General features: G+C 40.9%; 1 protein-coding gene across 4 annotated transcripts in view; it reads left to right on the top strand.

Annotated features, from left to right (window-relative positions):
* LOC102200029 (inositol 1,4,5-trisphosphate receptor type 1) overlaps positions 1 to 14,766 on the top strand; it is a 72,660-nt gene that overhangs the window by 40,936 nt on the left and 16,958 nt on the right. For 2 of the 4 annotated variants that reach the window (XM_013912515.1, XM_013912517.1), the window contains 7 exons: positions 1,805 to 1,852; positions 3,457 to 3,589; positions 7,151 to 7,341; positions 12,894 to 13,077; positions 13,236 to 13,489; positions 14,166 to 14,366; positions 14,450 to 14,560. In XM_013912515.1, the coding sequence (XP_013767969.1) occupies positions 1,805 to 1,852; positions 3,457 to 3,589; positions 7,151 to 7,341; positions 12,894 to 13,077; positions 13,236 to 13,489; positions 14,166 to 14,366; positions 14,450 to 14,560 (1,122 nt within the window). The remainder of the gene's footprint in view (positions 1 to 1,804; positions 1,853 to 3,456; positions 3,590 to 7,150; positions 7,342 to 12,893; positions 13,078 to 13,235; positions 13,490 to 14,165; positions 14,367 to 14,449; positions 14,561 to 14,766) is intronic. The other 2 variants (XM_013912516.1, XM_005739596.2) reach the window with 2 other exon arrangements.

Consider the following 14,766-nt stretch of genomic DNA (forward strand, 5'->3'; position numbering starts at 1 on the left):
TTTTTTTTTTTTTTTTTTTTTAGACAGAGCTACACTTTTTTTTATAGTTGACTTTTGTCATTCTTTAAGCTGTGATAAGTTCAGCTGCAGAGTTTTCATATTTAAAAAGAAAAGCCATATGAGAAAATGATATTGTCTCCCAACTCAATAGTGAAAAACCATATTATCCAGCAGGTTGGACTATACTTTTAAAAAAACTTGATGGCTCATTAGAAAAGTTACAATATTGTTTGTTTGTTTTTCAGACTTGGCTAAAGTGCATATCCTCAGTTTTAGGCTGGTTGCCCTTTTTCACCACTGAAAGAACTGTTTGAGGGGAAATGGCCATTTATACACACGTTATCCAAGTTGCAAAAATCCAAAATCAGTTGGACAGTTGACCAATTTATGTTTAACGGAAAGTTGGTTTCTGACTAAACGACTTCTTTAGTATTGGTCTCTGAGTCACTTGGATGAGTGACAAAAAGTTTCTCCCACTGAAAACACTACATCCAGATGAAAAGAATCAACTTTCTGGATTTCCTTACCTGGATCCTTGATCATGCATCAAAACTTTTTGACTAAGAGTTAAGATCTGGCATTTAAACTCAAATAGAGCAGGCTGTTTGTATGAAGAGCACATACAACTGAAGATTTAAAAATGAACAAACTTGGTCAGAGTTCTCAATAATAGCTGTGTTGCATCAATTCAGAAGAAACTAGCTGTGAATAGAAAAACAAAGTAGAAAAAGAAAGGAAATAGCAAACAAGCAGGTATGCAAGAAGCGCAATTCTGCTGAAAAATGCACGTTATGACTGATTCTCTGGATGTAGGCGTTGATGTTTTGTGGTCAAAACTGAAGAGAAGACATGACAATAATCTGCAAAGGATTCACTACATGATGCTTCCCTCACAAAACAGGTCTGGTTACGGTTAAATGAATGTAAAGTTTAAGCTATTGTGGCTCTAAATAAAACCTGTCCACTGGTATTCATTTGTTTTTTGTTTGGGGTTTTTTTGCTGAAAAAAGCAATATGCCAACAGAGAGGTAGACAGAAACATCCTGCAGACTCAGATTTGGCCAAATAAGCAAAAGGTCACTGGACAAGATTTCATCGTTTTGGCGATTGGCTGAGTCTTTTATCTGATCTCAATCCTACTGGGCATGTGTTTCACTACCCAAAGACTGCATATGAAATACCAAAAGCAAGAGTTTAAGTGAAGCAGTAAAGACTTGGAGGACATCATCCTCAAGGAAGATTAAAAAAAACAAAAACCAAGACTGATAAAGTTTAGAATGATAACCTTTATTAAAATTGAGATTAAGCACCTATTTTTCAATAGCGTTCTAGGCTGATAGAGGCAGCATTAACCTAGCATGTTTTTCAAAGCCGGGCGTGTATTTGAACAGAACGTCATGGTTCATTGATTCAGTGGTTTTGTTTAACTTCATGCGTAAGTGTCTAAACACCTTTGAACCTTTAATCTCTGAGCCCAATGTGTGAAAAAGGTTACAGTTTTGTTTCTGCAGGGAATTCAGAAAATGAACAAAACATCCACTGGAGAATTTCAACACAGTCACCGCAGTACACATCTCCTATCACAGCTCTCCTAAACGTAGCCATAATGTTTCCTCGGTTTCTGACCTACCAGTAAAAGCATAGCAAGTCACACTGAGCAGACCTTTGCATGGCCACTTGAAACAGCTGAATAGGTACAAGATGTGGTAATTAACCTGACAATTGCCTTCTCTGTGCTGCATGAATACTAACCCTGTGTTTGTATTTGTTCAACCACTATGCGCACACTACTCACTGCACGCAGCAGCTGGATAACAACCAGCCTGAGAAGTTGGTGGAGGACCAAAAGAGGGTAGGTACTTTTTAAGAGCATGGCAACCTAACTGAAAACCCCAACACTAGACAGATTCATACTGAGATTTACATGTAAAGCAGTCATGCATATAGAATGAAAAATTCCCACTTTGTGACCTGATTCTTTTTGCCTTCTAGGTTTATGAGAACTCTTCTTTTAGTGTTTTAAGTAACAGCCAAGTGATCAGTCATGGTGATTGTGTAACTGATGAAGGAAAACATGTTTTTCCTCTGCATTCTCTCTCTAATGGTGTTTATGACAAAGCAGAGACTTTACAGAGCCTCAGGCATGTCTGTGTCTAATCAGTATTTTTAGAGGCCGCCACTGATGGGTTCATCAATATATAGGACTAATCTCCTAGAGGAAAACATTTTTCACACAGGTTTAATCACTGACCATTCATCCAATCATTAAATATGTGTAACAAGATATCCTGACTCCTGGCATCTTGCATGTAGTTATTACCAAATAAGCAGTGAAGGTTTTATTACCTCCAAAGACCTTTCATATCCTAGAGTTATTGAATGTTTTTGAATGTCACAGAGAAACTCCTGTTTTACTTTTTGGAAGAATTTTTCAACAGCAAAAATGTTGAAGTGAAAAATAGTAGAGGTAAAACTTACAGGGGGACGAAGATGGATGAAACTTATTTTAGCGCAAAATTTGGATCTTTTTCATTTCCCGATAACCATCGAAATTTAATATTGATTTAGATAATGCTTCAAAAAGTTTGTGCCTGCTGCTTAATAGTGGCGAGTGGCAAGACTTTGTTATAGAGTTGCTTTGTATTGACAGTTTAGATAACCTCCTGTTCAAAATGCCATAAGGGTTTGGCTCATGCCTCACGACTCTAGAGATCAGGGAATAATTTTCTGACTCCATCTGATTGTGCTTTGCCGTTAAGCACGATGCATACCATTGATTAACCTCCAACCAATGAACAATGAGAATAGTGTTCCCCGCACCTCCTACATAAAGTAATCCTGACCTCTGGAGCATAACTATGGCAGCGGAGCTTACATAACTCCTCCGTCGTCTATCAAGGACCACCCACAGTTGATGATTTGCACATAATTGCACACAAACACAAAAAAAACCCTTCTCTTTCATTTCCTTCACTTTATCCCATGGGAGGTCTGTCAGGTAGCTATGGGCTGCGGTTTCCATGACAACGCCAAAGTCGTGCTGCTGACTGCTCGACAGAGGATGAGTCACAGTGTGGGAGGGCTGGCCCCAGGTCTGTCTAAGTGAAAATCAGGACCTCACATTGTCACTACACAGAGTCACTGCTGCGATGAAACCCATAACAATATTGTAATGTAGGCGGTAAATATCAGAAAGTTTATCCTATACCTAAAAGTTTGTCCAGCACGGAATTTTGGGAATTTTTCTTTTATTAGAGATTTAATTTACTCTTTATTTAACTTGTCTTTAGTCTGTATTACTCTGAGGCTGCGTTTTCTTGCAGTCTTCACAGAGAAAAGAAATGTACAATGCATCATTAATGATGCACGTTGTCCCGTTACACAAGCTGTTCTTTATTTCTCTCTCTCCCGCCACAGACATCACATCATTACGTCCTTCTCTGTCTTCTCTTGCAGGGCGAGGTGCTGAGACAGATTCTGGTGAATCGTTACTATGGCAACTTCCATAGGAGTGGTGGGCGGAGGGACAGCCTGACGTCATTTAGCAATGGCCCCCTCGGTCAGGTTGGACCGGGCAAAAGCCAATCAGGTGGGACGCAACGACTATTGTTACTCATCTCTAACAACCAGCACGGAAGTTTGTTGTTCATTCTTTTCAGTGGTGTTTTCTTCCTGCATGAAAGGCCAAGGAAACCCATCTTTCAGTATCTCTAATAGACCTGGTGTCTGTGTGAAGCATTTACCAAACGCATGCTGCTGAAGAGGAGGGGGATTGTGCTGCCAAACATGACTACAACTACTATTATTTAAGATCAAAGTCTAGATGAACCTTTTGCATTTTTTTCCCTGCCTCTGAAGTTGTAGTGTGGCAAACCTCTTTTGGGGTTGTTATATAAGGATGGGGCTTTATCTGTCTGGCCCTGAGCTGGTTATCAGCTCCTGAGTCAGGCTGTGAACTGCCCTTTGAGCATGCAGAGCAAAATATTCTTATCACTACCTGATAACATTGCTACTTTTTTATTATCTGCAGTCAAAATACTAAAGCAATGTGTGTATTTTCTTCTGTTTTTTGAGCGATTGGTTGATTTTTGCCATGTTTGATGTAAGACATTTCATCATAATATAGATTCGGGGGACACACGGACACTGTGCTGGTGTCAGTACAATGTGCTGTGAGTCTGTTAACCTAATAATCTGAACAGTTTGTATCTGCTGTGGCAAGAATGCTACTGAATAATAATAATAATAATGATGATGATGATGATGATGATGATGATGATGATAATAATAATAATAATAATAATAATAATAATAATAATAATAATAATAATGATAGACAAAAGAGGACACAAAATATCAACAGAAAATAAATGCAATTAAGATTTTAAAAAAGGCAATAACAGTAAAAACCACAAAAAAACAACTGTTTTGACAAGTGATTTAAAGGACATCACTGATTCACTAAGCCTTGTGATAAGTAGCTCAGATGTTTGTACAAAAGCTCTTTCAACAGGAGTCAAGAACAGAGATGATTAAAGTTGTACCCAGGTCTCCATCTTTCCCTTTTGTGCCAACATTTTGGCAAACTTCTAGTCAGCAGGAAGTAAACCCATCCCCTCCATGATCCACTTTTTACTGTTGCTAGGTGACAAGCTGCTACTTCCTGTGAAAACAGACTTTGCACCTGTTGCAGAAACAAGAGCCACACTGAGATTCCATATGTAGCCTGAAGCTTGGGCCTCAAGGGGGGGATGTACAGGCAAAGGCTTGTACAATGAATCACACCACTGGACAGATGCACTGCACAGGTGGTTAGTAAAGGATTGATAGCACGGCATGTTCGGGACCTGTTTAAGTTCATCTTTTTGGACTCTTTAACAAAGAAAAAAGTTTGTACATTTTGCAGTGAAAAACTAAGTACACCCCATGATTCAGTAACTTTTACCACCTTTAGCAGCAATAACTTCAGCAATAACTCAGTTCATTGAGATTCATGGGTGCTTGTTTTTGCACAGCTCTGTCAAGATCACATCACAGCATTTCACTCTGGTTGAGGTCTGGACTTTGATTGCTGTGCTTTGGGGTCAATGTCCTGTTGCATGATCTAGTTTCAGCCAAGCTTTAGGTGTCTAAGCGATGGCCTTGTATTTGACTGACTTAGTGACTGCAACGTGCCCGGGTCCTCTATCTACAAAACAAGCCCAAATCATCACCCCTCCACCACCATGCTGATAGTTAGTGTTTGTGTGGTTGATTGTGCTGACATGCTGTGTTTGGTTTTCTCCAAATTTGACACTTCGCATTATTACCAGACATCTCCACTTTGGCATTATTGCCAAAGTGGAATGGCATCATTATCTGTCCAAAGGCCATTATTAAAGAAGTTATGGCTTGCTCAGATGTAAACCTAAACCATGCTGCCTTGTTATTTTTAAATAAAAGAGGGTTTTCCCGGCATCTTTTCTTCTTCTTCTTCTTCTTCAAAAAAAGGATCTTTCTTCAGTCTTTTTCTGCTTATACTGTCGTGAACTTTAACACTTAACATATTAACTGAGGTCTGCAGAGTCTGCGATGTAGCTCTTGGGATTTTTGCAATTTCTCTGCCTTTTGCACTGTATGACCTTGGCATGAATTTGGAATATCCACGACTGGGAAGACTGTGCCATTGTGTTTACACACACCTGTATATGCCAGACTAGCAAACTGCTAAAACCTCTGATGTGACAGTGGTGGTCACACTTTCTGATGACTCACAGCATTATTAAAGCAACAAAAAGTTTTGAGCACATTATTTTTCTTATTTAATTTTAACTGTGTATGTATACTGTTGGGTCCATGAATATTTGGAAAACAGCACATTTTTTAGAGCTTTGTCTCTGTAAACAACCACAGGTTATGTGATGGAAGTGAAGACTTTCACCTTAAAGGGATTTAACCAAAATATGGCATCAACTTAATAGAAATTATATAGTCCTCCATTTTCAACTGTCAAAAGTAATTTGACAGTTGACTCACAAACAGATTCGTGGCCAGGTTGAGCCATGCTCCCTCATTATTCCATAATGAGGGAGCATGGCTCCGTATAAAAGCAGAGTTGATTCCAAGTCTTGAAATTGAATTTGGTAGTGTCTTTGGTGTGAAGTCCAAAGACACATTGATGCAAATGAAGCCATCGTTAGGTTAAAAAAGCTAAATAAACCCATCAAAGAGAGAGGAAATCATTTTGTGATGACCAAATCACCAATATGCAACACCGAAAGATTTAAAGGACCACTGAAGACAAAGAAAACCAATGACTGCAGAATTATTGCTTGGTTAAGAAAAAACATCTGCACAACCACTAGCTACATGAGGAATACTCTCACAGAGCTGCATGCTAAGTGAACGTCCTTACACACAGGCAGGTTGTCAAAATCCACAATCAGGAGTCTTCTTCGTGAATGGCAATACAATAAGTTGCAAACTACTGGTTACACTTAAGAACAGGAAGGCCAGAACACATGTAAAATTGCACCGTTTGTTCATGAAGCACACCACATGATCTCTCAAATATTGTGTGGGCAGCGTCAGAGAATGAGTGTCTATGGCTGCAAGTACAGTAAGTTCACCAGTGTTTTAGGCAAAGAAATAAGATGTTCTTCAGTGGCCAAGTCAGTCACCTGATGTCCACCTAACAGAGCGTCTCTTCACTTACTGAAGGCAGAAAACCCCCAAAACAAGCAGCAACTGAAGTCATTGACTTCCTTTGATTTCCATTAAAGTATTAAAAACCAAAACTGAAAATTTATTTAAATTCACACAAGACTGAACAAATACTACTTAAATAATACTTCAACGCTGCAACTCACTTGCATATTAATTGTTTGATTTAAAGCAAACTGTACTGGTGTAAAGATAAAAAATTAAAAAAAAGTCCAAATACTTAATCTCACTATATGTTTTAATTGAACTATAAATTTACTAAGAGCAAAGTAGTGTTTCTCTGTTATTATCGCCAGATGATTTAATAAGCTGTTAAATGGTTATAGTTGTAGTTCCCATGTATTTGCAGGAAATTTTCCAAAATAAACCAGATTAGAATGAAAAATTAACGCCACATGTCTGATATAGCCTGTTCTGAATTGTCCCATTGCCTCATCTCGGTCTTTAGGTGGATTAGGGGGACATGGGGGCCTGAGTCGTGGGGAAATGAGCCTGGCAGAGGTACAGTGTCATCTGGACAAAGAAGGAGCCTCTGACCTGGTTATTGACCTCATCATGAACACCACGAGCGACCGAGTCTTCCAAGAAAGCATCCTCTTAGCTATTGCGCTGCTGGAGGGTGGAAACACCACCATCCAGGTCAGTTAACCAAACATTTCAACCTTAAGAATATGGACTTGTGTCTGTTGTCTACTGCGAAACAACTGATTTGTGTATAAATCTGCATCTCACTTTAAAAAATTATAAACTTTAAATATGATCTGCTCCAATACGATCAGTGTAAAGAACACTGTGTAATTGAGAGAATTTTTCATCACTAGACAATCTTCAGTAAGTGGGTCAGTGTGCCACCATAGCTGCACATGTACATTACTGCGGCACCTCCCCCTCACGTCTAGCCCTATATAACTTAGCTGGGAGACCAGACCAGCTGCTAATAATGTCAATAGTAGACCTAAAGTAGACTTTGGATCAAAAATGTTCATGTGTTTCTGTTTTTTCATTTTAGAAATTCTTAGGTGTGTATTGGGTAGTTTAAATAAACTCTCCTCCTTTCGGGTTCAGCCCGAGCTGCTCTGTTTCCCCCACCGTCCATTCTTCCTATGTCTGTTGTCAGTGGATCCCCATTTTTCTGTTTGTGTGTCCGTCTACGTTGTGTAAGCAAGGAGCTTGCATAATCAGATTAGAGGAAGCCACTGTTTCAGAGATAATGCATTGGCTTCCCACGGCTGCTGCAGAGCCACGTCACGTGATCCGTCTGTGTTACATAAGGTCTGTGTGAATGAACAATGAGGAATGTCTCAGCCTTCAAAACATTCCAGCCTCGCTCCCTTGCGTTCTCTTGCTGGCCCAAACTGGGTCACGCTGGGCCTCCGGAACTGGGGCAGTGGGGAGAGAGGGTGGAGGGATGAGGAAACACAGAGCGGACTGAGGAGAAACTGGAGCTCCTCTTACCCTCGCATTCTTAAGTTTGTTCTGGAAAGGGAGATTTATTTGCAGGGAAAGCTATCCTGCAGTGCTAGAACTGCACCATACAGTGCAAATATTTATGTTCTTTTACTTACTAGATGGCTTATAAAGGAAGCCTGAGATAAAAGCCTCGTTTCATCTCTATAAATACAACAATGATGATTGTGACTGACAGCTTAAAGCTTGAATTTGAGATCAGGCGTTTCTTTTGTTCTCTCTCGTCTCTTCAAGAAAGCACGCCATGGGAAATATAAGTGGGGTTGTGTGACTGTCGTGCTGAGCTGAGCACCTGTTGGATCTTGGGTGTCTTGTACTCACGTAACACCGTTAACTATTTACTCATGGCCTACATAGTGCACAGAAATAAACCACACAGAATAACCCAGCTGCATGCTCAGTTAAGTCACTTACACATGCATGCGGTTTGCTGTCATGCAAGGCCAATGCACGGATCCACTAGAGGTTATATTTTACATTCAGGCTCTTGCACTCCTTTGCTCCTATATTTCAGTCACATAGCGGCTTTTTATCTTTCTTTTTTCTTTTTTTTTGCTACAGCTATGAGAGATCTCAGACAGCTGTAAATTCTGTTGTTACATGACAACTTTTAACATTTTACTCGTCAGCCATCTGGCTTCTAACTGCATGGTGTGCTGCTCCGTTTCCCTCCAAAGCCCTTGATGTGCAGGTGTGCTAAACCAGAGTAGTCAGTCTAAAAAAAGGAAAAAATGTGAATGCAGAGGTGGCGAATTTAAAGGAAGAAGGAAGAAACTGAGGAACGGGGAAAAGGTCTCGAAAGAGCGTAGAGTAGAGAGGAGCAGCAGCAGTTCCATTTGGTTTACATGTGGCGCTGCCTGACATGAGAGGGAGGGTGAAAGGAAAAGGGAGCGCGAGTATAAATAGCTGTTACATAACATCCCTTTGTTGATGCCAAGTGGCGGAACGGAAGGAGAGAAGGGAAAGCGCTATGACCTTGTTTTTCAGTGTTGTCCGCCCCCACCCCGTCCTGCTCTTCTCTGTCTCTTTCCACTTAGGGTTTGCCTCCATAGATACAGACAGGCTCTGTGTTTACCCAACACTGCAGGGGCCCGTGACATCTTCGTCCCTCTCATCTATCCTCCTTCGTTACTATCACCGTGTTCTCTCCTTGCCTTGACCACCATGTGTTACTTCATCCGTAACGTCATCTCTCCATTATGCCAGTCTTCCTCCTGCTTTTCAAGCGCCATCAAAACACAGATGGTGTCTTGATACAGCAGCACAGATTTCGTAAACCAATGTGTGAGGACTGTCGTCCAAATGCTACACAATGTAACAACGTGGTTAGATATGAAAGTACAGGTTTTCACTTCTGATTGTTGTCACATACGTTTTCTGAAGAAATCAGAAGAGGAAAGCTTTGCTGTGGTGTTTTTCTTTACTGTGGTGTCCCTTACTTGTGCGCACGTCCTTGTTTCAGTGAGTCACTCAATTTGGTTCAGTTCCTAAGAACTGGTGTTTAAAAAAAACAAAACAAATACTCAGTTAGCTCTCAGGTGAAAAAGAAATGATGCTGGGAAAAAGAAAAGAACGCTCTGGCATGCCCAGTACATTCACCTCCACTGTCGCTATCGCAGCGAATGGCAATAACTCAGTTTAACTTGATTCACCTTATCAAATACTGTAGCTCAGCACTGGTGCTAGTCTTGCTAGGCCTGAATGTAAATGACTAAACATAGTATCTCATAGGATATTTTACTTGAATGACAGGCTATGAAAATGATTGATGATTACATAAGGACAAAGCTGAGAGAGAATACTGTATTGCAGAGCATGTGTGATATGTGGGCGTGTCCTCTCTGAACTGGCATGTGCCTATGGCAGAGACAGCTGACCCACTTTTGTGAGTGTAAAAGTCAGTAGGCGTATTAGCGTATGTGCTTTCCAGCCTGTGTGTGCTGGTACTGTACGAGCGTGTGTGTGTGTGTGTGTGTGTGTGTGTCTGTTTGAGTTATGTAATGGTAGGGGTGAGAGAGTGCTGGTGAGTGCTCTCCTGTGTTTGCTCTGGTTTAATCACTGTGTGTTAACCTACCACCGCTCCTCATGCCTCACCCTTTGCACCCTGCCTTCCTCCCCCACCCGCCCTGCAGGCCCACGCTTTAGCCGGCTGATGGAGGGCAGTTATATGAACAAAAAAAGACGGACAGGCATGACCATTACTGTCCCCTCAACCCTTCCCTCCTCAGGTATGCTGTGATGTGTGAGCAGCGAGTGGGCTGCCAGTGTTGTAGCTAATGCCCGTCTCTGTACTCCTCACTTTGTCATCAACTTGTTTATTGCACGATGGCCTTGGTTGGTAGGTCTCCCCTCCCCACGCTGCTGTCTCCGTGTTCCTAAGTTGGCAGAGTGTGTACGTGCAGGAGTGCTGCTGCTCAGTGGTGGAGGGCCAGGGTGGGGCACGAGGCTCGAGAATCTGCTTTGGGGCACAGTCACACAGTTATGTCATTGTTTCTTTAAAGGAAACTAGGCTGTAAAACCGGCGTATCCCTTCATTGAGTCATTAATAAGCCAGATAAATTCTCACTTTGGCTCCTTAATTGGTTTGTCACTATTTTTACTTTTGAATGAAAAATTTAGCACAGCGAGCCTATTAAAAATTAAATTGCATCGCATGCAACCGCCGCAGTACAAACACATTTAAAACAATGTCCTTGGAGGAGCAGAAACAAAGCTTGCTTTGTCTATTTTTGCTTAACATTTTCCATGTGACTATCATTTACTGTATTTGTTTTCTTAACTAGCCCAGTTCTACATCTAACCTGAAAAGACCATATGGTTATGTAACAAACTTTGAGAGCTGGCCTAGATACCACATCTGATAAGATTTTCTCCCTCCCTATCACTCGCTCTTGTTTCCCCTCTCTCGATCATAGGTTCTTTCCCCTTCTTTTTGCCCCTTTTTCCCACTTCTTGGTATCTATCTTTTGCCTCAAGCTTTTTTTTTTTCTCACAACTTCCCACCATCTCCATTTCTGTATCTGTGTAAGTAGGCCAGGCTTCTCCCTTTCATGTAATTTTTTTCACCCTTTTAGTGTGGCAAAGCTGCTTTGGCTCGTCGAAGCCGTTCCATAGACTGTGCTGCTAACAGCTCTTACATAATCAAAACAACAGACCTGTGGGTTGGGACACAGTGTATACATCGGGCATGGAAGTGTCCTAATTCTGTGTGACCTCATTCCACAGCCATAGCTGCAGCGATTAAATCCTCACATCACTGTAAAATTAGACCTGCTTCATTAGAGTTTCTAATATTTTTTTGAATAAAGATTTGTTTTCCTATAACGAAGAGTTTTCTGATATAAAGTAACGATTTGTTGTTTGTTTTTTACTGTAAGCCGAGACAGTGTGCTAATTTGTTAAGAAAAAGTTTGACCGTTTATTTGTTTTCTTTCTTTCTATTTTATCTCTTAAATTTTCTAAAAAAAAATTTATTAGCTTGTCGTTTTAATAAAGAGAGATGAAACATCAACCAAAAATCAAGAAAACCACATACACATACATAGAAGTTACAAATATATTTGCATGTCATTGATCGAAGTAAGTATTTCATCCCCGATAACCAAGCCAGAATTCCGACTCCCACAGATTACAGCCAATCAATTACAGATGCTCCTGATCTCAACTCCATATGTGTGTAAAGCACACCTGTCCAGAGAATCACTTTCTTCCATTTCAACCTCTCAACCATCATGGGCGTGTCCAAAGAGCTTTCAGAGGATGTCAGGGGCAAGACTGATCTGAGCAAAGCTAGAATGGGCTACAAGAGCATCAGCAATAAGTTGGGAGAAAGTGCTGTTGCTTTAGCATTAACTGGACCTGCCATGTTTAGAGGAATGAAATGCTGGGTATCACCCAAAGAACACCATCCCCACAAGCATGGAGGTCGAAATATTATGCTTTGGGGTTGTTTTTCTGCTAAGGGTACAGGATGACTTCACCACATAAGGGGCCAGTGGACGGGGCCATGTGTCATAAAATCTTGGACAGGAACCTCCTTCTCTCAGCCACAACACTGAAGATGGGTTGTGGATGGCTCATCCAGCATGACAAATATACCCCACATATGCCAAGGCAACAAAGTAGTGTCTAAAGTAGAAGCACATTAAGGATAATGAGTGGCCTAGCCCATCTTCAGACCTCAGCCCTGTAGAAAATCAGTGCAGAGAACTCAAGCTTTGAGTTCTCAAGCAACAGCCAAAAAAACCTAAGGGTTTTAGAGAGTTTCTGTAAAGAGGAGTGGGCCAAAGGTGTGCAAACCTGGTGACCAACTAAAACAATCATCTTAGCGTTGTGCTTGCCAACAAGGGTTTCTCCACCAACTGCTAAGTCATGTTTTGCATTGGGCTCAAATGTGTTTTTTCCAGATTTTTGGTTGATATTCTAACTCCATTAAAACTACCATAACAACTGTTCATTTCTTTGTATGTGAGCAAACTTACAAATTCAGCAGGCGATCAAATAATTATTTCCCCACTATATATGATAATCTTATCAGCATAGTAGCAGATTGCTTTTCTGTTGATCAACTGCTCTTATTCCGGTTTTTCATATTGCAGGTGAGCATCAACACATTCAGCAAAGAATCTGACACCACTGAATGTTCGTTTCCATTTTGCAGTGACACAGCATGTACTGTGGTTTTGGAATAATTCCAGTTTGCTCTTCTTTCTCTGTGTCTCCAGCGCTCATTCTTTTGCCGTCTGACAGAAGACAAAAAATCAGAAAAGTTCTTCCGTGTCTTTTATGACCGCATGAAGTCAGCCCAGCTCGAGATCAAAGCCACGGTGACAGTAAATACAAGCGACCTGGGAAACAGGAAAAGAGACGATGACAGCCAGGACAAAGAGCCCCCTGTTCGCAAAAAAGGTCAGAGGTCACCTGTAGGGTTGTTAACACTAAACAGCGCCCAGTTTGAAAACTGCTGATTTCATGTTTATTTCTAAATTTAAAATAGGAAAAAAAATATTTGAAGGTTCTTTTAGTTGTGACTCAGTTTATAGTACGAGTTCTATGTCTCTATATAGCAAAAGACCCAGCTGTGGTGATGACAGAAGACGTGAAAGAGCAGCTATTAGAGGCCTCGTCTGCCACAAAGAAAGCCTTTAACTCTTATCGGCGAGAAGCTGACCCCGAGGACCACTTCACCTCAGCAGATGGTCAGCCCAGCACAGGGGACAAGAACCAGGATGAAGGAGAGATGAGTTTTGTGATTGTTATCATGCAGCCTATCCTTCGCTTTCTCCAGCTACTTTGTGAGAATCACAACCGTGACCTACAGGTGGGTCAGACTGAGCGTCGCAAATTTAGTTTTACAGATTTACTTTAGAATGAGTCCAGTTTTACTTCCTTTTAATATTAAACTGAAGCCTTTAGAGTCCAGACACAATTTCCAATGGTTTTTATTACCAATGCCAATAGCTTTGTGTGTCTTTGTAAAGTATCTTTATTTGCAGCGATATCAGGGCTTCAAGTTTCTTCTATTCAGAGAGCCTCACATGTATTTGTTTTCCACTGAGCTTGTAAAGCAGAGATTTTCTGTTACTAAGCTCTTGAGTCTTGAGGATTCAGGCTCTGTTTAATCAGTTTTAGTTTCTACTGATGTATCTGCAGAGGATGTTGGTTCTTGGTAGCTCTTTGCGTCAAAGCTTGTTTAGAGACTTAAACAGTACCACTAATTGTACTTCCCTCCCCCAAGATCCTCCAAGATGTACAAAATGAGATTTTATCAACTGTTTACTCATATGCAGGTTTCTAAAAAGACTATTATTTTGATAGAATAATTGTATTTTCATGTATAGATATTTGCTTACCTGCTTGTTAATATATTCCATGTTGTTATGCAAAAACAGACGTCCACTAGCATGCACGAGCTGTTCCTTGGACGTTTCACTCTTGAATTTGATGTTGTTTACATGCTGGTTAACTGCGTGAAACCGTCACTGTTTTTTTCCTAGAACTTCCTTCGTTGCCAAAACAACAAAAACAACTACAACCTTGTGTGTGAGACGCTTCAGTTTCTAGACTGTATCTGTGGCAGCACCACAGGCGGTCTCGGTCTGCTCGGACTCTACATCAATGAGAAGAATGTTGCTCTCATCAACCAAACACTGGAGAGTCTAACAGAGTACTGCCAAGGCCCTTGCCATGAAAACCAGGTACAAAAGACACTGAGCGGTGAAGGAAGTTATAACTCCTTCACCACTATTTTTTTTATTACAGTTATTCCTTTCTCCCCCAGAATTGCATTGCCACTCATGAGTCCAATGGCATTGATATCATTATTGCCCTGATTCTTAATGACATTAACCCACTTGGGAAGAAGCGGATGGACCTGGTTTTAGAGCTCAAGGTAAGTTGAGCCAGATCTCACTTTTACTTTAAGACTAGAGTTTAAAAAATGAGGGGAAAAAACGCTGTAGTTTCCTTTCACAGCAGTAACACCAATAGGCTTGATGTGAAAGAGCAGGAAATTCACCCGTCTGAGCTAGCTTTTCTGCATACCTGCCAAGAAAAATAGCAGCAGTCTATTTTCCTAGAGCACCAGGTTTTCCGCCT

The sequence above is a fragment of the Pundamilia nyererei genome, unplaced genomic scaffold, assembly GCF_000239375.1.
Source record: "Pundamilia nyererei isolate P.nyererei 1_Seehausen unplaced genomic scaffold, PunNye1.0 scaffold00092, whole genome shotgun sequence".
In the NCBI taxonomy this organism is placed as follows: Eukaryota; Metazoa; Chordata; class Actinopteri; order Cichliformes; family Cichlidae; genus Pundamilia; species Pundamilia nyererei.